At 40.6% G+C, this 23,404-nt stretch overlaps 1 protein-coding gene across 1 annotated transcript; it reads right to left on the bottom strand.

Moving 5' to 3' along the window:
• Window positions 1-201: 201 nt before the first annotated feature.
• Window positions 202-21,599, bottom strand: LOC148835587 (sodium/potassium-transporting ATPase subunit alpha-1). The gene is made up of 23 exons (XM_088913911.1): window positions 21,390-21,599; window positions 14,942-15,052; window positions 14,675-14,734; window positions 13,403-13,606; window positions 13,189-13,302; window positions 12,843-12,977; window positions 12,624-12,741; window positions 12,019-12,287; window positions 11,491-11,689; window positions 11,190-11,299; window positions 8,432-8,566; window positions 8,104-8,296; window positions 7,618-7,793; window positions 7,397-7,533; window positions 6,988-7,138; window positions 5,041-5,209; window positions 4,346-4,500; window positions 4,069-4,192; window positions 3,499-3,644; window positions 3,275-3,405; window positions 2,889-2,990; window positions 2,322-2,413; window positions 202-431 (listed from the first exon to the last, which is right to left on the bottom strand). The coding sequence occupies exons 1-23, from the start codon at window positions 21,399-21,401 to the stop codon at window positions 403-405; spliced, it is 3,072 nt and encodes a 1,023-aa protein (XP_088770037.1). The 5' UTR covers window positions 21,402-21,599; the 3' UTR covers window positions 202-402.
• Window positions 21,600-23,404: the final 1,805 nt, after the last annotated feature.

Below are 23,404 nucleotides of genomic sequence, written 5' to 3'. Positions count from 1 at the left end.
TTAAGAACAACACTTTTCGGCTCCCCCCTCTTCCCCAATTAGAGGAACAGAAGTACGGGGACAGCTGGCTGCCAGGTCTTTCTTATGGGTCAGGTGTTTCTTGTTGCATTGATTGTGCTCATAGCTGCGGGATTAGGTTTCCCTTAGTGCTCAGAATGGAATATTTCATGATGTTACAAAAAGTAATCACAAGACAACAAATGAGACTTGACAAAGTTTATTTTTAATTACTGTTAAAAACCATGTATAAAATATTTCCTGCTCCAGAACAAACACCAAAAGTCTCAGTTTCTAACTCAGTTGTTTTGAGCATTCTATATAAAAACATCCAAAAGTTACTGAGGTTAAAAGTCAGAGCAGCACGACTACCATGCATGGAACCGTGTGGCAGATGGGGATGCTTTAATAATACGACTCTCTCTCCACCCAACCTGCAAAATAAAAAAAGGCTACATTAGGAAACATTCTTTCCTCCACTTAAGCTTCACACCGAAGTGCGAGCTTCACACCAGAGCTTGAGCTTGAAGTACAGCAGGGTCTTGACATTTGCAAATCTATCCAACGGCTAATTTGCCAAGTTGCGATTCAGTCTGGCAGATTGGGTCTTGTATGTAAGAGAACAAACCGAGCCTGAAACCAAGTCGAAGGTTGTTAATCACAACATTCTAATTAGCAGAGCAACAGATATGGATCATGAGGAAAATCTAGCTAGTGAACGACTCTCTCCCCAAGTGGTCTTGTTCATTATATATATATAACGAACTCTCCAGGTTCTGTGTCAGCCGTGTAGGGAAATGACAGGCTGGAGACAGTTTTACAGGCGCTCTAAGTTTTTTTTGCACATTTCATCACAGAGCAAGGTGATAAACTTGGAGGCAGAGAGAGAAAGCACAGGAGTCAGCTGGATGCAGAGGAGGGGTTCGTGTTTATTTTAGATGATTACTGTAAATTTGTTATTATAGTTGTTTGGTTTTATTGATCAATGTTATTTAAAATTAACTGAAAGTCAACTCATTACTGCTTTAAATATTATATAACGGAGTGTTACTCATGTCTTTTACCCATACAAACTATGTTGTAGGCCATTATGCAATGGGGTCAGAGAAGGACTTGTTCACACAAGAATTTGGGTTTTTGTGAGGGCTCTGCATGTCAAGACCCAACTGTACTGACAAACAACAAGAACCACAGGGAGCTTTTACAACAAAGTTGAGAATTAAAAACAATTCGTTTCTTTGGTCAAACAATCAAAAAAATATTAGCACAAAATAGTAACAAACTGATTTTGAACACTACCATTTATAAATTCTATACATCTCAATGAACATGGATTTCCAGCTATATAGTGGGGAGCAAATAAGCTTAACGTTTCCTTACCACTAGCACAAATCACTTTTCACAGTAATTTCAGAGCCAATGGAAGAGAGGAGCATAAACATCATGGAAGACTAACAATTGGGGCATGGTCACCCTGCAAGATTTCAGTCCCATCAGGATAGAAATGCTTCAGCACAGGATGAGAGTGATCACTCAGAATGGCTTTGTAAATACCAATACATACCTTGTCCTGTAAGGGGCTGAGTGGCCCTTATCACCATTAAAATGCACCCCTCACTATAACCCTTCACTGTGGGACACAAGCACTTGAGCCTGGGAGTTTTTTGACATTCGCCACACATCTTCTCGTCCGCTTGTTGAGACCAGGGTGAGGAATGACTCATGATTCCCCCCCCCCCCCAGCTGCTCAGTAGAGCCCAGCCTGTGTTCTTTGTACCACTTTACTTGTCAAAGTGCACTTTTAGGTATAATAAGGGGTTTATGCACTGCAATCCAACCATAGCATCCTTCTCTGTCAAGTTCCCAACGGACTGTACTTGACAAAACTACAACTGTCAAATCTAAAATATTAGCAGGCAGTCAACAAACTCAGAGCTACTTGTCTGTTTTGCCTTGCATCTCAAACCAATGCACCAACATCACGGTTGAGAAGTATGTCCTTTCGTCCACAGTTGCCTCTAGCTGATGTCATCTTTCCCTCCGACTCCAAGCCAATACCAACCTAGCCTCGGCTCCTCGTGAAATGTCAGCAAGTTGACCATTGAAGCTCCTGTCAAACCTGCCCCAGCATTCACCCTTCTCACATTCACTTCTCTTCTCTTAGCCAAGGAAGCCAAAATAACGGGCAATAATGCTTTCAATATACTTTGCATCCCTCATTTACTCACGTGTTTCCCTTATTTTAGCAGTTACCTGTATAAACCTGTTATAAGCTTAGACAACAAATACACTTGTAAACAAAAAATAATGAAGAATAGTCTTACCTCCTGGGCTGCGTCGGAGGATAAGTTTCCGGATTTCATCATAAATAAAGATAAGTAGGGAGTAGGGGAAGGCGCAGAACCACCAGTTTGGTCTGAAGAGAGAACAAATGTAGCAAATCAACTTCAATTTAATGTAGCCAAGTAGAAAGTGTATCGAATTCATTAATGGGTACTCATATTTTATGAATGATGCAAATACTAACGGTTTATTCCTTGGTAAAACAGGTTTGAGATCAGTGGTCAAACAGCATCAGAAAAAGGAATTAAGTCAAGGGAAAAGGCTCAGATAAAAGTCATCTCCCACCAGGAGACTTTCCAAGTCATAATTACAAGAGATCAAATGTGTAGTCCAGAGAGCTTTCAAAACAATCAACTTCAACACTGCAGCAACTGATAAATGACTCCTAATAATAACTTTAAGCTGAGTACATGTTACATCATCCACTGGTGTCAGGGAGACGAGGGTCATCCTTCAACTTGCAGCAGTACACAGCCAAGGTCCCCCCTTCCCGAGATCTTGAACATCTAGTTAAATAAAGAGCAAGAAAGCACTATACTTGAACTTACTTGAGTGGGTACATTCTGAGGGCAATGTCCATTCCTGGGCAGTAAGACAGGAAAGCTGCCAAAGCGGTTTCTTCAAACAAACCAAAGATGAGGATTTTGTTCCTGTGGAAGATTAATGGTAAATCAGGTCTTGACAGAAACGAGCAATTTACGTGGATCTCTGGTGGAAGAGCAATCGGTGTTCTAGCTGAGCCATTTTCTCGACTACATCAGGTATCGAATTCAGCAGATTCCCCATCACACTGTAAACTGTCAATCTGCATTTCTCTAACAATTACGATGCTACCAATTCAGTTGAATATCCAGTCTTCAGTGATATTAAACTTAATTCAAAAGGTTACTCTGTGGTAGAAAGTAATTCTACACCTAGTTTCCCCCACACTTACTTCATTCCCTGCTGGAAGACAGAATTTCTTCTTGTTTTGCAGATGATCAAGTCGGCCCACTGCACCACCACAATGCTTGTAAAGAATGCTGTGTGACAGGTGAATTCAACAATTTTTCTTTGCTCGTAAGTCTACAAAAATGAAAACCGAGAAAAAGACTAAATAAACATCTTGCATTATTATTATTTCAATGCAGACATGGTCAAAATATTAATCACACTGACCCACTGTTGACCATAGCTGTCTTCCACATCATTGACGTATTTGTCATCCCAATCCACACGGATCCCAAGCAGGTCAGACGGTAGGAAACCATTCTCAGCAAGAATGACAAAGTAGGTGAAGAAGCCTCCCAGGGCCTGAATCATACCTAAGAAAAATTGAAATTTTATAAAAGCAGTTCTACACAGCTGAGCGTGCATTGGTTTGTAACCCTCAAATACTATGGAACATGACAAAATATAACCATTGCTGTGCATAAACAGCTCAATCACAATTTGATAAAAAAAAAACATCAACAGCAATACTATCATCTGCTAGGTGCAATTATGCTCGGTATGTTCAGTCATTCTTTTAAAAGGTGGTGAATCTGCGGAGTATGGCTACGCCTTATCTATTGGTCAATATGCTACAAAATGCACATGATGATCATTAGAATGTGCATCATGTGCTTTTTGTAGCATATCGACTAATGTCAATGTTACTCGAGGCTGCTGGATAACAGGGTCTACTAACCCTCCAATGCTTGGATTTATTTTGATTGAAACAACCTTTTCCCTAATAAAAACACTTACCAATTTGACCATAGGCCATACTAATGAGCCTCTCATTCACCAGCTTGTCTGTTTTTGGATTTCTGGGCTGTCTCTTCATGATGTCACTCTCTGCTTGTTCATAAGCCAAGGAAATAGCAGGAACCTTGAAAAAAATAAAAAAATGACTAATGGAGGCTTAAAACTTAGCTAATCGAAATTGCAGTTTTAAAATAATAAACTTGCACATTAAATAACTAGAGCAGATAAAATTACATTTGAAACAAGTAGTGAAAAAGAATAATGCATTTGCTCTCACCATGTCAGTGCCCAAGTCAATGCACAGAATGGTGACAGTTCCCAGTGGCAGAGGAATGTTGGCAATGATGAAGAGCAGGAAAGGTGTGATCTCAGGAATGTTACTGGTCAGGGTGTAGGCAATAGACTTCTTCAAGTTATCAAAGATCAAACGGCCTAGTGGGAAAACAAGTAAAAGTTCAAACAGTTATAGCAATGTCTTTAACATACAGAATACATAAAAGGGGACCTACTTCGCCACTGAAGAGCCACCATCACAAGCCAACCAGGCAGAGTTTATTGTACTTACTGAATTAAGAAGGGACTTCGACAGGGCAAAGTGTGCAAGCCCAGAATGGAAATCAGTCAGGATGCTGGGGGTAATTATTCTACTTTAAACAGCAGAGCCATCAGATCATCAGATCTTGGTGACCAAGAAAACGGAGGTCCTGAAATCTCATCTGAGGATGATTCCTATAGCACAGCGTCCTCTGTCAGCATAGTGAAGAACTGGTATGGAAAGTCTTGTCTAGAATGAAAAATCACCATCACCATTCTCTCCTCAGAGGCCTCCCATTCCAGTATTTACTGGGCCCAGTCTTACCAAGCTTTAGAGATCTAATGAGGTCAGGCTGGGAGGCAACAATAAAACCCAGCCAATTCACTTGAAAAATTAAGACCACATTCACGGATAGCTCTTTAAAAAAACTGTTTTACCTTCTTCTACACCGGTCACAATGGAAGCAAAGTTGTCATCCAGCAGGATCATGTCAGCAGCCTGTTTGGAGACATCTGATCCAGCTATGCCCATAGCAACACCGATATCTGCTTTCTTCAGGGCAGGGGAGTCGTTCACACCATCACCAGTCACGGCTACAATGGCACCCTAGTGAGTGGAACAGAGGAGATGTTGGCATAACTAGTTCTTTTTTCCCCCCAGTTATGTAGTTATAAAATAACATAGAAGTGGAATATCCAAATATCACTGGAAACTATTTTATATTTTCTTTAAATTAAGCCAAAAGCTGAATGTGTTTAAGTCTTGCCATAAACTGAGCAGTGAAACCTGCATTTTGTGACAAGAATAAATCTGCTGCCTAGTCGATGGTTCTGCAGTGAATCCCTAGGCTCTTCACTGGGGGAATGCACATTGCCAGTGCTGTCCAGGGCGATGCCCCGTACAACATTACAACAAAATACACATCGCTCATCTGAAATAAGGTTTACACTACATATAGTGCGATTTGACACAGTCAAGCCTCTATAACACTGTCCAATTGTAAAAGCTGGAATAAGGGGAACCATGAAGACATTGAGACTTTTAACACATTTAAGATCAGTAGATAGATAGTATTCAAGAGGTTTTCTCAAAACTGTCTTTAGGAAACCACCAAAAATGTCACCAATAGTTGGCTGCATATTTAAGAAACCTCAATCATTTCTTGCAATAAGGGAATGTACCATTGGGGGGGAAAAAAAAAGACACTAATGGTTTTCCAGAAGACAGCCACAAATAACCTGCCAACCTACCACACTTCATGTTTATTAGTAAAGCTAGAAATAAGATGCACATTTTAAAATATTTTAATGACGATCATGTTCATTTTAAGGCATGAGTTTTACACTTAATCTCAATGCCTGAATGTTTCAATAAATGAATTTCACCCAACATGCCTACAATGTAAATGAAAAGTAACATCACCATCAGCATCCACTTTACCTTGCTTCATACAATTCCAGGAAAACCTCATACACACAATGTAAAGGCATCGGCTCTGCAGACCTCAGGAGCTCGTTAACATTAATACTTTCTCTGCTCGAGCTCCTAGCACCACCGGCACATCTCTGCCCTCATCCCTGCCGCGCGCATGATGTGCCTTCAGGGCCTCCTCTTACGACACACAGACTTTATTTGTATTTGGTAAAACATTAAAACATGGTGCTTCTTTAGATAATTATGATTTGTCCAAATAGATAAATCAAACTGAAGGAAGCTAACCATAGAGCATCTATTTATAATTGCTGTGCATAATATAATTTTAATAAGATGCTGCATGACTCCATTGGCCAGGAGCTACATTACACTAACGTCTCTCTAACATTTGGAAGTCCTCATCAGCACGCTGGTGATGCATACATAACTATCTAGGTTCAAACACTGTTCTTTCAACAAAAACTGTTCAAAAGTATGGTGCTACAAAACAAGTTACACAAAAACTAACACTATACCTTGTGTATTTTTCAAGTTCAACAGTTACAGTCTGGCACATAGGTAATATTATAGTTATGCTGCTCATACTCATACAGCATTATTGTCTGCTTTCTATTGGTGAAATTGTATTATTAAGTAAACCCTTATTACATTACTGTAACCAGCCTTTTCTGGCTTTTCATTTTACGGGATCAGTACAGTTTTTAAAAACAAAATGTATTTCTTTGTGAAGAAACCCCAAAAAGTCTAAGTGTAGCTATTGCTTACATATCTAGATAAAACATCCCCAGCACACCCACGTTAAATAGCATTCAAGCCTGTTATGCAATACAAGATGTCAGATCTCTTCTTACAGCTTATACATCACAGTATTGTGTATAACCCAATCTAGGGTGTTTAGTCAAGGCTAATGACTATTGTCAGAACAGGAGTAACTCAATACTGCGCAGCACCTGTCGTTGGCAGCCCTCCACGATGATGAGCTTCTGCTGAGGAGAGGTTCGAGCAAACACGATCTCAGTGTGGTATTTTAGGATGTCATCCAGCTGCTCGGAAGTCATATCCTTCAGGTCACTGCCGTGAACTACACAGGCTTTGGCATCTCTATAAAAAGAGACCGTTTGAGACGCAGAAAAAAATAAATGTGCTATCAAAAAAAAAATGCAGAGCTGGATTGACTCAACAATACCCTTTTTAAACAGTCATGCGTTATTTTTAACCTCAATTTGTATTTTGTGTATGATGAACAATTCCAAGACCTTTTAGTTTCCAATACCTATAAATGAAGCTGCAATTTTTGTACTGCAGCAATAAAACACAACAAACACAAAAGGCAAAGAAGCTTAGTTACGGGTCCCATACCTGGGGTTCACTTCTCTAACAGGGATGTTCAGACGGGCTGCAATATCTTCCACAGTTTCATTACCCTCAGAGATGATCCCCACACCCTTTGCAATGGCCTTGGCTGTAATGGGGTGATCACCAGTAACCATGATAACCTGAAATAAAATAAGGGAAAAATGACTCCAGATTGCTTAAGACAGCCATAATGACAGAATGCTTATATAAAAAAAGCAAGTTACCTTAATTCCTGCACTCCTGCACTTGCCCACTGCATCAGGCACAGCAGCGCGGGGAGGATCAATCATGGACATCAAGCCCACAAAGCAGAGGTTCTCGGTTGGGAAGTTCACTTCATCGGTGTCAAACTGAAACTCTTCAGTAAACTGGTCGTCAGGCAGGGCAAAGTGGCAAAATCCTGCAGGACAGCAAATGGAACATGAGGAACCAGCAGATTCAGCAGTGAGAAATCTTGCTCATCTTACTGCATTAACCCACAAGAACCCTCAACAGTTAGGGGCCAAGACCAAATGAGTCTTCTCCCTCCTGTGTGCGCTACAGTTGAGTAGTTTAGTTCAGGAGAGGGCAGCAAGATGAAAAAAATTGGCTCTACGGTGACTGATAGATCAAAAGCCATCCTGCACCAATTGTGAAAAATTTGGCTTTCCTCACATTCATACATTTAAGTTTCTCTTAATGAGGCTGAGAAGGCAACAGAACAGACTTACCAAGCACTCTCTCTCCCAGGCCACCAAGCTCAAGGTAGGCATTCTGGAAAGCATCCTTCATCTCATCGTCCAAAGGCTGTTCCTTGCCCTGCATCAAGATGGTGGAGCAGCGGTCGAGAATTCTTTCTGGGGCGCCCTTCATCACCAGGAGGTATCGGGATTCGGATGGATTTTGGTTCTTATGGATAGACAGCTAGAGACAGAAGCCATTACGCATTAAGTACACATGAGAGTCTGTCCACATTGATACAAAAATTGTTGTGCTTATCCATGTTTGGAGAACTGGCTTTTGTGGTTTGCCTTTAGGCACCTGGATTAATGTTTGTACCTGGTACTTGTTGGTTGAATTGAAGGGGATTTCTGCCACTTTGGGATACTGCTCTCTCATTCCTTTCACAGACCCACAGCACAGCTCAATACATTTCAGCAGGGCAGCTTCTGAGGCATCACCAGCAACATCTCTCTGTGAAGTTTCAAGATAAACACAATGATCATGCAGTCCAAAACTTTGAACAGGAGAATCCTTATGTTCAATCAATATTTAAAATTTATTTACCCTGTTTAAAGAGGAGAAAAATCATTGAGCTTTTTTTTTTTAACATAACCTACCTGCAATGCCAGACTATCTGGAATTGTACTTATTTCTAAGCCCGTCCCATGTCCAAGTTTGACAGAGATGCAGCAATTTAATCACCCAAAAGGAGCAAGGTGAAACCCTCAAACCCAGCCTGCATCCTCGCGAGGTGGGAGGAAACTGGACCCCCCAGACATGGGAAGGGCATACAAGTCACACAAAATGTGCTACAGAACACAAATCGAACCCAGGACCCAACACCTGCGGGGCAGCTTGGCTAACTGCCGTAACCATCACAACTGTAGCAAAGTAATTAAAGAAAAAAATATAAAGGTTGAAATGAACTTTTTTCTAAAGGATGTGTCTTTACTTCTCAATTTAAACTTGCCAGTGTGCAAGTCCTAAAAGCAAACATCTCAGGTCTGTGTGAACATTACCACATCAGTACACGAACTAAAAAGCACACAAGCAGGAGAAACGGAGACATGAACGCTTGGCTTTTTTGGTCGGCCTAGGGCTGTGATTGTGATAAAAAGACTAGGAAGTTTTGTTTTGGCTCCGACATCTATTTTTGATTTGATATTGTTTCCTATGGCACACCAGTTTTCTCGCATTGTACATCCAAAAACACTAAGGACTTTATTTTTTTTTTTAATTAAAGTCAAATTTGTAAAATATTTGAAGCCAGGAAAACATTTGAATTAAAAATCGTGCTAGAGTTTGAGCTGTAATTTAAACTTAAAAATACGTCATACGAAGTTAATTAAACGTTTGCTAAAAAGGAGCTTGTCTGTGTTATGTGCTTGCGTTGAAAGAGGCGCTTTCATTTAAAAAGAAAGGTCCTACAAAAAGATTAGCTGCGTCACTCAGTTAAGCTAAAACAGTTCTGGTGAAGTTTAAACAGATGAAGAATAAATGCTAGAACCCATCAAGCACAATAGAAGAAAACGGAAAAATAGCGCCAGCGTGTCTCGGTAAGCTCAACAAACTATAATTATGTAGGAGTCAAACACTTCTCCAGTATGTGGGATCTGATAGTTCTCACAGAAGCTATGTTGCACAAGATGGAGAGGCAGCCTTCCTTAACGCCTTCATAAACGGAGATAGAAAGACGCTTTCATTCAGAAAACCAAAATTGAAATAGAAATAAATTCTAAAGTTTCTTTCAATTACTGTGAAAACCAGCTTATTCTGCTTGTGCTTACTTACACCCTCAATCTACCATGTACCAAGACAGCAGAACACTGTGAACTTTTTTCCCCCAAGCAGACAGGGCCAACTGTTCAGCAGCAGGTTAATAAACATCACCAGCAAGCCTGCAGGGGAGTTTTTAAGGAGGTCAGCTCCTCCTCCTGCTGCTGCTGTAGCACACAGTAATCCCACAGTCCTTTTTTCTCCTCATCAATTAAATGCTTATTAAAATGATCAAGTCCACATTTCCCTCTAAATAATGCAACATGTTAATTTTCACAAATGCATATTAATAACCAGATACCAACATCACAGCCATCAGAGTTTCTAGTTCTTCTGGCTTTACTACTGCCAATGTGCCCGAGACGATAGCTAAAACAAGACCTACTACCTACGTGTTGAATCTTACTCATACACCCCTGCAGACAGTTGACTTTCAACATCTTTGTTCGTTTTTTTACGATGCTTGGCAAAGAGACCCTGTAATCTGGTTTTGTACCTGTAGGCTCCAAATCTCTATGCAAATCTGTTAATGTAATATAGTGGTCAAAATGTTTAAAAGTTGTTTGTAACCATACTCATGTTCTTAATATTGAAGTGCCAGATCCATCCTTCCATTTTTAATAATGGCTTAGTCCAATACAAGGTGACAGTGCTTAAAGCATCAGATATAAATTTACTTATGTAAAGTAGACTGATAATTTCAGTTCTAAAACATTTTATTAAAAACTAAGTGGACAATGTTTTAACCCATGAAATACACTGCACCGATTCCATCTTTATGCAAGTACTGGAGATAACCTACTACCTTCTATTACAGTGTTACTACATTTTACAATCTGTAAATTGTAATTGTGTAATTTATTGTATCCTAATGTTAATCTTATCCCTATAAATTCCTGTCCTTCTACACTTCTATCCCTCTTAACGAGCTCGCGGACAAAGCATTTCATTGCCGACGACACCGCTGTATGCTGTACTGTTCGTGCATTGATAAATAAACCTCTTTTATTTTTTGGACTTTTATGCTTTGGTGTTACAGAAGATTTGCCACCATTTCTCCTTTAAAGCCAAAAACTGAAAGAGAAAAGGCATTTAAGCACTATTCCATCAATGGGGAGAAAAAAGGCCAGCTGTTTTGAATCTCTTCAAAAGAATCTTAGGAAGCAAGGGCAATTTTTGCTGTGCAGTCCCCATGTCATTACTCCCCATCTGATTGATAAAACCTACGATGTGACCAGATGTTTGTTGTTTTTTTTTAAATTTTACTTCGACGTCAGACTTGTACCACACCCAAAAAACAAACTGGACAACAGCTTACCTTCAGAATTGGCACGTTTTCCTGTGCAGCCAGAAACACAGCGCGGTTGCACAAGCCGGCAATCCGGGCCAGAGCCGCCCAGGTTGGAGAGCTTCTGTCAAAAGACGTACCTGCAAGAGATCAGACAAGTGATGGAAGACCTCCCACACATTCCAATGCACGGTACATCATGTAGCGCTTTCTTGTCAATCAACAGTCCATATTAAGAGTTCATCCCATCTCTGTTTATTTAGAAAAGGAGGGCTCCTGTTTTTTTTTTTAAAGTAACCAAAATGAATTTTATTCATTTCATGTAGCTTACCGCTCTGGTTCTCGGTGGTGTCGGCTTCATGAATCTGGTTGTCAAACCACATGTGAGCAACAGTCATTCTGTTCTGGGTCAGGGTGCCAGTCTTGTCCGAGCAAATGGTAGAGGTGGACCCCAGAGTCTCCACAGCTTCCAGATTCTTCACCAGGCAGTTCTTACGGGCCATACGTTTCGCTGTGAGAGTCAGACAGACCTGAGGGGAAAGGAGAGTGAAAGTACACACGGTTATAGTTTCAAAATGGAAGCTCTCAAAGAGAGTGAGTGAATGTCAATAAAAAAAAGATATTCATAACAAAGTAAAACCTGGCTAACTAATTTGATCTGAAGCAACTGCTACTGATAGCACATAAAAGAGACTTTTTTTAAACCAGAAACTGTGACAATGGTCTTTTTGAGGCCTTCAATTCAAAATGGATTTAAACTTCCTTAATATAAGGCAGATTAGAGAGATCATTACTTCACATCTGTAACTATCTTTATGAACCACCATCAAGGGTCCTTGAAAAATCTTAAAGCTCTTACAGTGACAGTAGCCAGGAGACCTTCAGGTACATTGGCCACAATGATTCCAATCAGGAAGATCACGGCCTCCAGCCAACTGTAGCCAAGGATCAGGGAGAGGATGAAGAAAGAGATTCCCAGGAACACCGCCACCCCAGTGATGATGTGGATGAAGTGCTCTATCTCAATAGAGATGGGTGTGCGACCAACTTCCAGACCAGAAGCAAGAGTTGCAATGCGGCCCATCACGGTTCGGTCACCGGTGTTGATGACAACCCCATGAGCAGTTCCTTTAGAAAACAACCCACATCAGAGAAAATGATGGAAATAAACGAAAGCAACATTCCAATTCTCTGCAGTACTTGAGAGTTAATAGATCAAAACCTGCAACAATCTATGAAATGGCACAGGCTTAGCCTCATATGGCAACTTCTCATGGAACACTCCACCTGTATTAGCAATGTTTAAATCCAAAAATGGAAGGGATTTCTGTACAATCCTGTACCATCACTAAACACGGGGTTATTACTACACTTTGGAAAAGGTTAGACCAACTACATTATATGGTGCTACAACTAAGCAACCACAAAGTGGCAAGCAATTGTGTCTTGGATACAAGTACATACCTTCAACACAGTTGGTGGAGAAGAAAGCAATGTTCCTGGTCTCAAGAGGGTTTTCATTGGAGAAGTCAGGAGATCTGGTCTGCGGCTCTGACTCCCCTGTGAGTGAAGAGTTATCAACCTGAAAAGACACAAAAATAAATTTGCAATTTTCTGAAAGCTTAGCCATCTTGAGGAGAGTGGAGTCCCCAACGTTCTCTTTGACGTGGAAAATTAGCCAACCTTGCAGCCGTGAGCCGAGATGATTCTCAGATCAGCAGGTATCCGGTCTCCCCCCTTCACTTCCACCAGGTCTCCAACAACAACCTCCTCTGCATTTATGCTCTTTTTCTCCCCATCTCGAATAACCAGAGCTTGCTAGAAAAGGAAACCAGAAGGTTTTTACTTCAAAGTTTGTCCACCGACTTGTAGTAATAAAACCAGTTAGATTTTGTAGTTGGCTTGCAGTGGTACCTTTGGACATTCACCCAACCCCCAAGGTGAGACCCATCTGTTTTCCTGAAGCAAGAATTTCATGAGGTTTATCCACCCACTGAACTGCATTTTTTTTAAAATCGATATTAAATACCTGAGGAACCATGTTTTTGAAGGACTCCATGATCTTCGAGCTCTTCGCTTCTTGGTAGTATGAGAAACAGCCAGTGATGATGACAACAGCAGAAAGTACAACACCCAGGTACAACTGTGGAAGAAAGGAATGGTTTTTGAGAAAAGAATGGCTTTGGTTAAAGGAAAAAAAAAAGGAGCCATGTGATTCCTTTAGACTGAATCAATCTGCTTACATTGTCATTGATAGGTTCTTCCTCCACGGCAGACTGAATTCCATAAGCCAGGAAACAGAGAACGGCTCCAGTCCACAGAAGCATGGAGAAACCGCCGAACATCTGCTTGCAGAACTTGACCCACTCTGGGGTGGTGGGGGGAGGAGTCAGGGCATTGGGACCATCGCGCGCCAGGATCTCTGCAGCACGGGCAACAGTTAAACCCTGGGAAAAATAAAAACGAAGACATTCATGCACGCAATATTTCCTTAAACATTCTCAGGCAACATTAAACAATAGGATTCATAATAGTTTAATATATTAATGCAATCTAAGACATCAAACACTAGCTGAAGAAGAACAGCATGCAGGAACATTGGCTCTCTGCGTTTCCTTGAATTCATACTTCAGCAGCACTTGCAACAGCCTCCTGGCTCTACTTAATGAGCTTGAGGTAATGGCTTCACCTACTGTGTGCAAGCCAAACACATTTAAGGCCTCTATTTGACAGAGCAATGAAATATGAAGCAAGCTGTGTCTGTTGCACCTCCAAAATTTTAGTTCCAAAAGAAATAAATCAAAACCTACTCAAATGCCCCAAAAAACTGCAAACGTTGCTTTTACCGAATACTATCCCATTACAGAAACCTTCGTAAGCCAATATAAAAAAAACCCTCATTTTTATCCTCCTGCTGTTTCAAGACATTAACCCTCAGACAGTGAAGGGCTCTAGAACAGCTGACCCTTCAAAGCTTGGTAAATGTCAGGCATCTCCAAAGAGAATTCTTACTGAAGCCGGAAGAAATAATGGAAAAGGCCATAACTTGGAAGGAGAAAATAATAGAGAATTATTCAGAAAGACATGGTTGATTCTTTGACAAGACCAGAAAACAGGTTGAAATATTTGTTTTCCATGCTAAAGGGAACCAAAGGGAATTAAGGTGCTTGCTGTTGCTAAGAAACAGGTTCCCATATTCAAAAACAGGGCTCCTTTTATACTCAGAAGAAAACAGATGAAAGGTTAATAGATATCCTAGGAAAACTCTCCAATATGAAATACAAAAAATTCACTCAAATGCACAGCAGTGTCTAAATAATTTGCATAATGGTTCTAAATAAACACATTCATGGAAAAATATCTTGCAATGTAATCCAGAGAAAACCTTTGAGAACTATAAGTAAGGAGCACAATTTACCTTTAATAATCTTACAAGAAAACTTAAGTCTATAGTTTTGGGGAACAGAAAATGAGTCTTTCACTAGTAACTAATCCTGCCGATATAACAGACTTACCCGACTGAGGTCAGTGCCATACTTCCGATGAAGTTCATCCAGAGTAAGCCTGTGATCATCCTACAAAATAAGATTCAGAAGAACACAGCACATTTAATACGGCTATTTAAAAATGGAAAGTGAAAAGTACATTACCTGAAAAAAAAATGCAGAGAACGGAAATCTGAGTCACCAGGTTTGGTTAACTTCTAATAAAGGAGCAAAGACAGAACAACTGGACAGGAAGTGTTTTTTTCCCCGAGAAAGGTCAAGAGGCACGAGCCTTACCAAGTCGACTTCCTTCTTCAGCTCATCCATGTCTTTGTCCTTCTTCCCCTTCTTCTTCTTCTTCCCTCCCTGCTCCGAGGTGGCAGCCAGCTCATACTTGTCACGGCCTTCCTGTAACGAACATGGGATCCAGTGAGCATCTCAGAAGGCGGTTTGTGACGCAGTATGGAGCGAATCAAGAATATCTGCAACATGCAACCAAGACCTGCAACGTACACCTGTTGGAGCTTCTCCAGGTCATTGCAATGTTTAGGTTACAACAACTAAGATCAATTCAATGAAACTGGAGCACTTCCTCACACTAAGGAAAGTTAATAGAACACACAGGAAAGGAACCTAAATGAACCTGCAATTTTATAGCTCAGGACCAAGATTCAGATTCAGAATAGCATGGACTGTCCAGTTTGAAGGTTAGTCTTCTGGTACCAACAAACCTGTAGGTTGGTGTCCTCTTTGATTAAAATATTAAAATTACAGGTGCCCCTCGTGATCTGAATGTCAATGGATCACCGGTTTTCATGAAACCTAAAGTACAACATTGCCTCAAGCACATCACAATCTCATCCGTCCAGTTGTTTACTTAGTACCTCACGTCATGATGCAGAGCGCACACACTATGCAAATGTGTAGCCTGTTTGCATGCTGGTGCTCCAGAAAGAGCCTGATCTAGTCTATAAAGCCTAGTATATCATATTACCCAAAAGCACAACCAAGTGTCTATCCTTCCTTACTATACATCACATTCATGTTCTATTCTAATGTACGTCATGGTTTTGATGTCAGTTATACTGTCAGGTGGGTATCCATTTTCACAAAGATAATAAACTGGGGAAAAGAAAAAATATGGCACCAGAGAGCACCTAAACAGCCATTCCTGTCACAAGCTTGCACAGAACACCCTGTTTTTTTTAATGGCTACAGTTAAAGCCATTCTGAAAAAAATCTTCACTACAAGGGGTATTCAATATGTGCCATCAAGGCACTTCTTCAGAAGTGGTTTAACTTCCAGTTTTCCCGAGACTCCCAATTCCGTTTTACAACAGCATAAAATTAATTGTAAGCATTAGAAAGTCGTTTCACATTCAAATATCAAGATCATTTGTCTTCACAGTTAATGGTTTAAAAACTAATTTACACACTTCTCGTTCCTACAAAATTCAGTAATGAATGAATTTAGTTTAGTTTTTCTGCATATTAAATCGGAGCAGCTTGGATTACTAAGGGCAATATCTCAGAAAACAAGTGCAGCGAGACGACAGCCTCCGGAGAGAGACCTGAGCGGCAGGTCTTCCACACAGGCTGTTGCCCCACCACACCTCATGCGCAGACTTCCACCCTCTGTGCTGGCAAATCAGCTTGTGTTTTCTTAACGAGTCAGCAAAAAGGGCACAGTGGTAAAGAACAGGAAGGTTGAAGTTCAGAGCAAACTGCACAAGTAGTTATAATAACTGCAGTTAATGAGAAAGCAACAGTGTTTTTACAAGTGATCTGAAGCTAAAGAAGAGGCTTTATACTGAATGAAATAAAGCCCATTTTGAAACAGAGGGTCGTTTCTAAGCATGGATAATTTAGCATCTCTAAGTTAGTTTTTTTTGCCAGCTCCAGATCTTTAGGAGTTAAAAAGATACCTCAACTCAGCTGGTTTGGATTCCACATCAGGGACAAGGTGCAGTAAAAAATTGGAGAAGGAAAAGGTTACCTAAGCAATTTAACCAAATTAAAGCCTTCATTGAAAGAACTGATCATTTTCTGAAATTCATAGGTCACTTAAAGAACAACTATGCGTTTTAAATTGCTGTTTAAAATCCTCCTCTGCACATTTTCAACATGAACATGTCAAGCAGTCTATCACAGCACTGCAGATTTTCTTGCTTTAAAAAGAGAAGACATCCCATTCTAATGCAGCAATCTGTAATGTTTTTAAAGAAATGCGCCCCCCCAATTACAAAAATACTGAAGTGTGATGTACAGAAATGGCAAAGCATTGTAGACAGAGGGGGGAACAGAATTACACACAGGCAGGGAGGATTTTGTAATACTCTTTATTTACCCACCAGAGGGCTTTGAGATATTGTATTATAATAAAAAATAATGGTATGAGCCAACAAGACATTTCAATTACAATAGGTTCCCCGGTGCCCATGAACCTGATGATACAAGTGCATCTTGACAGCCTCACTGTAAATTTATTGTCTAGGGTCACAGAAACCCTGCAACACCCCTAGAGAAAAAAAAAGTCAGCAACATTCTCTTCACTTCCACATTTCTCCTTACTGGAAGGTACCAGCCATCTGTTCTATTTGGATGTTTATTATGCTCGTTTTCATCTCAGGGTTTTATTTGCAAGAATGTTAGGTGCAACCAGCATCGACAGAGGTAGGACAGTCATATCCAAATTTGGCCCACCCAGACAGCTTGGCTTTCTAAAAAAAAAATACTTGTTTGACAAGAACTCTGAACTCATACCTCAATTCACAGGGCAGAACGCCCATCTTTAACAGACTGTCTAAAACCCAAGCCCGGTGCCTCAAACCCCTCGTCCTAAGGTTCTGGCTTGAAAAGATGGTTGAATTTTGAAGTCAGTCTTAGGATTGTGCCTCTGATGGAGTGGTCGCGATCAGAATCAGCTGCTGCAGTGCACTCATACCCATTCTTGCCAAACAGAAAAGTTACCTCAATGTGCTTTTGATACTGCTAACTTTGTGTCCTATTGCGAGTGTTGTGCAACCTCTGCATTACTGTACAAGAAGTGATATTTAGAAGCCACAGTGTTTGACTTCAGTGGAAAATGTTGCCGTCATAAGATAAACAGCTATGACTCGTACACGTCACATTTCTGCACTTAAGCATATGACCTAACTTTTAGAAGAAAAATCTGAAGCATCTTGTAAAGAGAGATTAAAACCAAACACATCCACAGTTATCATCATACTTCTGTATGTGCACTGGAAAATTCTCATCTTTTAATTCATAAAGTTACATGCTTATAACCCCTCACCCAAAAAATAATATTCAAACAAGAACATACTGAGGGTCAAAGACAAACACTACTAAGTACAAGACCTCTTGTCAGCGTTTAGCCATTTGTAGCACTGCACATTATTAAAAAGCAGGCAGCACAGGACAAAACAGTGGTTTGCATTTCAAATGGATGCACTAAATTAAACATCACCACTGGATAGTAGTCTGGGCAAACTGGTTGAAGAAAAACAAGTTTACATTATTCCTCCACTTACAATTTAAATATATTAATAACTTTCTACTTATATCATTTATTCTCTACTAATAATTAATTCTTCTTCTTAATACAAGGAACAGGATAACAGAATCTCGGACATTAAGACTGGAAAATGTCCAACTCCCACCAGGAACAGCAGAATGAAAAGGAATGGGTACACATTTTGTTAAGAGACTGTATCCAAGAAGGTGGGGGAAGCGCTGAAATTATTGTAAAATTTAAATTAAAACAGGGAAATTCGTTCTGAAATCTAGTCGATATTTAACTGCAAACTAGATGTTGTACAAAGGGGAATAAAAGCCCCCTCCACCCCCCAATCTTGTGCTTCTTTAAGCATTCAATATTTTAGGCAAAAACTATGGTTTGTTTTACTGGCATTTTCTCTCTTTGAAATGGTCTTGCCAAAGTTGGGTACAGTATGTTCTTAGAATGGATTTTGGGAGGATTCTCCGACTAAATACATTTCAGGAAAGATCCAACGGTGAATAAAGACCAAGAGGCTGACGTAAACTAGACAGGCACTGATCTAAACTCAGATCAAGATTTTCAGAGAAAAAGCTCATTTTGTAGAATGCCTCAAAATAGTTGTTGCTCATGTACAAATCTTTGGACAGGTATACCACTCAGAAACTTAGCTCAGCAGCAATGACTAATAAATACATTCACACCTCAGGATATTCAAAAGTAATTTGCTTTGCCTACAAAGTATTGGGTTATAAAGTGATTTTTTAGAAAAAAAATCAATACATAAGAAACCCCACGTTCACTCAGTTTTAATGAGAAATTCTGTACGGGGACAAAGACAACTCTTACTTTGACTGTCAAAACCAAGATAATTTTCCACTCGGATGCTAAATCTCGTAATCTTCAATTCACCAGCACAGAGGGAAAAAAAGGGTCTGCTGGATCCTTCCACAGAACCTGACCCACTTTCGGAAAAGGTTACCAAGTCCTAAACAGTAAAAGGAAAAATTCAGCTGACCGATTTTCATTCCCACATTGTGAAACAGGTGCGGTAGGGGATCACATGTTGTAGGAGGGTCACACTCAACACTTTTGCCATTGTTAGGGTGACAGAGTAAAGGAAAGATGCCAACCCTTTCTCTGCATGTCCCACATTAAATCAGCTCTCCTTGTGTCTGATGTTCTGCCAAACATCAGAGTTAAGATCACTGAGCCTTCATGACAAGCATATAACAGTCTTTCATCTTCTATTACTGAGATGGATAAACAACAAGAGTTCAATTAATCATGACTAGGATGTAAAAAAAATGTTACATCTTTAAAGGAATTGCTTAGATATGGGCTCACCCTAGGATTTTTTTCTTAGAGACGTTACAGTAGGCAGACTTTGAACCTTGAACATATTTCATTATTGTTTCCGAGGACAGCACACAAAGCCAGCCATTGGCTGGAAGAACCTACAGAACTGCTGCTCTTCCATATTAATGAGCCCATGAATAGCAAGTGTGTTTGGGGTTCAGCGGGCGTACTGGCAACTGCAATAAGGATCACATTTCCAGCCCGATCAAACAACCATACGACAGAATGAAAAGGGTTATTAATTATTTCATAAGCATACGGATTCAATGATCAGCTACTAGAGAAACGCAACTGTAACTTGTATAGAATATTCACTACACTCGCCAGAAACCCGGGCGCACACACCTCCCAAAAAAAACGTACAAATCAAAATGAGGTCACACTTGGAAAGGCAGTTTGTTACCCACATATTAAGCCGGAGATCTACTCAAATCAGCTTTCCTCTACCTAGCAACGTATCTTCAAAACACGGTTTTAAAAGTCTTCAACTAAAGTCTACGAGTCACCGTGGTTTTTTCAATTAAAAGTAGGCTAACCCCCAGATGTCTTAAAGTTGGCTTTTACTTAAGACACAAGAGCTTTTTGAGAATCGATGAGAATCGGTGAAGGACTCGCCCCTGTAAAGCGTGATTTTGTCTCAACATGCTACATTTTTTGTAGCAAAAATCGCATTCAGGAAACGGGCCGCCGTCTCTAGGAAATAAAAGTGGCGAGTTCATTAACGAATGTCCCGCAGAAGAAAAGGGAAATGTGTGCAGAGTATTATAGCCATGAATCATAATAAATAAAAACGCATAACCAAGAATCTAGTTTTGGATTTCAAATTTAAGATCATCCCTTTTTTATTGAACGACGTTTCTGACTTCCCTACCGCAGTTTTCCAGAAACAGACAGGTTTATTTTTTACACCCGCACATTTAATTCAGCCTAATCCTGCTCGTTACGATACGATGGTCTCGCACTCCCGTCGCCTCCTGCCTCTGCGCCACTGTGCCAGCACATAATCCACATCTGCAGCTCCAGCCCCTCACTCTTACGGACTAGAACCTCGTTTTCTCTCGGAAACCTGAAAAGGAGAGCTGAGCCGACATCCGGCGAGCACCACCACAGATGACAAACGAGACGTGCGCCAATTTCCCCAGCACATGATGTGCTCAGTTTCAACATACCGAAGAAATCCAACATGTGTTTTATTCAGCTACTGTTTGGTGCAGCGCGCACACATACACACACACACAAAATAATAAACTTAAAACCCAGAAGAGTTATATTGATGTCAGTAAGTTAACTAATCGGTTTTAGTCACAAAACGGCGAGTTTAAGTTTTCTTTCCCTTTTCTTCTCACCGTGGAAAACTGTAGGCCACGCTTAACAAGTTAGGAGGAAGTTACACGTTATCTAGCCGTGTTTTTTTTCCTTCCCTTCATTCACTACTACTGTAATCCCAGACAACGATTATAAAGTAGCCCGTATTCACACGTCAGGACGTCCCCCCCCAGGTATAAACTAGAGTCTCAACGCCCAGCCCCGTTCCTCACGGCTCGCTTGCGCGCAGCAGCCGCCGGCGCCTGCTGAAATGTAACCAGCTCGCCGCCCGCCTCCGCCGGCTCTCGGATGTGCCTTGAACTTTCCGCGCTTCTCAGTCAAGTAAGCGGCGCGGATACAGGTCCGCGGCGGACCTTTGATACGGGCTTGCGCCGCCCGCACACAACTCTGGGGCTGCAGACAGCTCCTTATTTACCTCCGTAACCTCCCCCAGACAAAAAACCAACACCACCTGTAGGAGTGGGACTTACGGTGCCTTTGGCGCCGCTCTCCCAGCCGAGGGCAGATTGTCAGGCACCAGACAAGAAAAGGGGAGAAATGAAAATTGAGAAGATCACTTACTCCAACTCCCATGTTTGCTGTGTTTTGTGTAAATCTTCCTAGCCGAATTCCAAGGAGTTAAGAACAACTGATAAATATTTTGGATCGGATCGGGTGTACTTTGCTGCGCTTGGCTGTCCTCAGTCCACACGACGCACCTCTCCGAAGCCCACAGCCGACCTCCCTTGGCTCTCTCGCCGCCTTCCAAATACTTATATACTGGGTTCGTTCGACGGTGACGTCTAAACTTTTTGCCATGGTAACCTTGAAATGAGGGAGGAGCCTCCCTCCTTTGAGTAGATTAGTATTATCAGTTCTCCTGATAAACTATAAAGTTACTTTCATTATACACACGCGAATGAAAAGTTCATGTGTAGAAGATCGTGCAAATCTGCCGAGAATGTTTAGCAGAAATGCGGAACTGTCTGTTTTTTTTACAACCTTTTGTCAGTTTTGGGTAATGCACTTTCGAGTATGCTTGTCTTGCAGTTTTTTTGTTCTTATTGCTATGTCAGCCGGTATACAAGACGATCACCCAAGAGCTTCATTCGAAAGATTTATCTGAGATGATGAATATTTACCCTTCAAATCTCGGTGTGTGAATGTTTCTTTTTATAGCGAGGGGTTGTAAAAATAATACTGATTTAGTTTTTGACAGCATTTTCAACGAGAGCCTTGTTGTTATACTACTCTTGGATATATAACACAATATTTATGTTTGAATAATTAAAAGCTACCTGTAGGGTTATTTTTAAGTAACCTTTCATTAACAGATAGAAGGATGCATTTTAAACACAGATGGAATTTTTTTCTGACCTTGTGCAATGAGGCTGTGACCTGCACAAAGTGAATGAGGTCACCCAAGAGAAACACAATGTTTTTTCTTCCTAAAATTACTTACAGTACTGAACATGCTCCTTCCTCAGTCCCCTTACTAACTTAAACTAATGCTGTTAAGTGTGGTTTACATTTTCCAGATATGTTCATTTTCTAGCTTTGTTTGGATTTATGTACATAAATACCTAGTTTAAAATAGCATCCTAATAAAGAATGCCATAAAACAAATTTCCCCCAAGGGGACAATAATAAAATTTGAATTGAATAAAATGTGGTCTAAAATGTTTTGATTGATTTTACTTTGTGCCTTTTTAAAGAGTTTTACAGAAAGTGCACCCTTAATGTTTTGTTAATATTGTGTAATATGCTTTTTAAAATTTGTAATATTTATAAAAAATAGCTAAATAACATTTTCATGAAAGTCTGAGCATTTTTAACAAAAATAAAAGACCAAGAATGGTACTCTAGTAACTAAATGTAAAAGCCGTGTGATCACAAACGCCCAGTGACCTTCCGCAGGTATTTGGTACAGCCAAGGAGAATGTCCAGCGCCCTCCAGCACATGTGGGAATTGTTTCTTTTGTGGGCCTTGTTTTCTTTTAGACCCAGCATTCCAGACAATGGGATAGATCAACAGCTTCCAGGCAAGGGATTAAAAGAGAACTTTAACTTTCAGATACCCTTAACTTGAACTCAATTACTTACATTGGTGTGGATGCAGCACAAAACACATGAGTGTAGTGAATGAGTTTCCACATGATCCAGAACAGTGCTCTACTGGTTTGTAAGTAGCTTCTTGTCCTGAATGTGCCCATGTTCTCTGACCTTGTGATGAATCATGGCAGTTAGCAAATAATACTAAACTTTATTTTTATGTAGTGCCTTTAAAAGGGTCTTCCTGTAGCTCATTACAGCACAACAGCACAAAACTGCACAATGAGAGGAGATAGTAGATGGGGTTATGGAATACAGTAGGACAGCAAAGGGCTACACCAAACCAGTTAAGTAAAACCCCTTTAAAAAAAAACCCTTTTTGAGTCTCAGGGAAGGTGACTCTCTGAAATCCCTTGGGACAGAATTCCAGAGTTCTTGGGCACAGCAGGACAAGGCCCTGTCACCCATAGAGTGTAGACGGGCTTGGGGGACAGACAGGAGAGCACGATTAGGAGAGCGAAGGCGGTGAGGTGGGCAGTAGGGCT

This window comes from Atractosteus spatula, chromosome 4 (assembly GCF_055471065.1).
Source record: "Atractosteus spatula isolate fAtrSpa1 chromosome 4, fAtrSpa1.hap1, whole genome shotgun sequence".
NCBI classification, from domain to species: Eukaryota; Metazoa; Chordata; class Actinopteri; order Semionotiformes; family Lepisosteidae; genus Atractosteus; species Atractosteus spatula.
The sequence above is the reverse complement of the archived record's forward strand: the minus strand, read 5'-3'. Positions and strand labels throughout refer to the sequence as shown.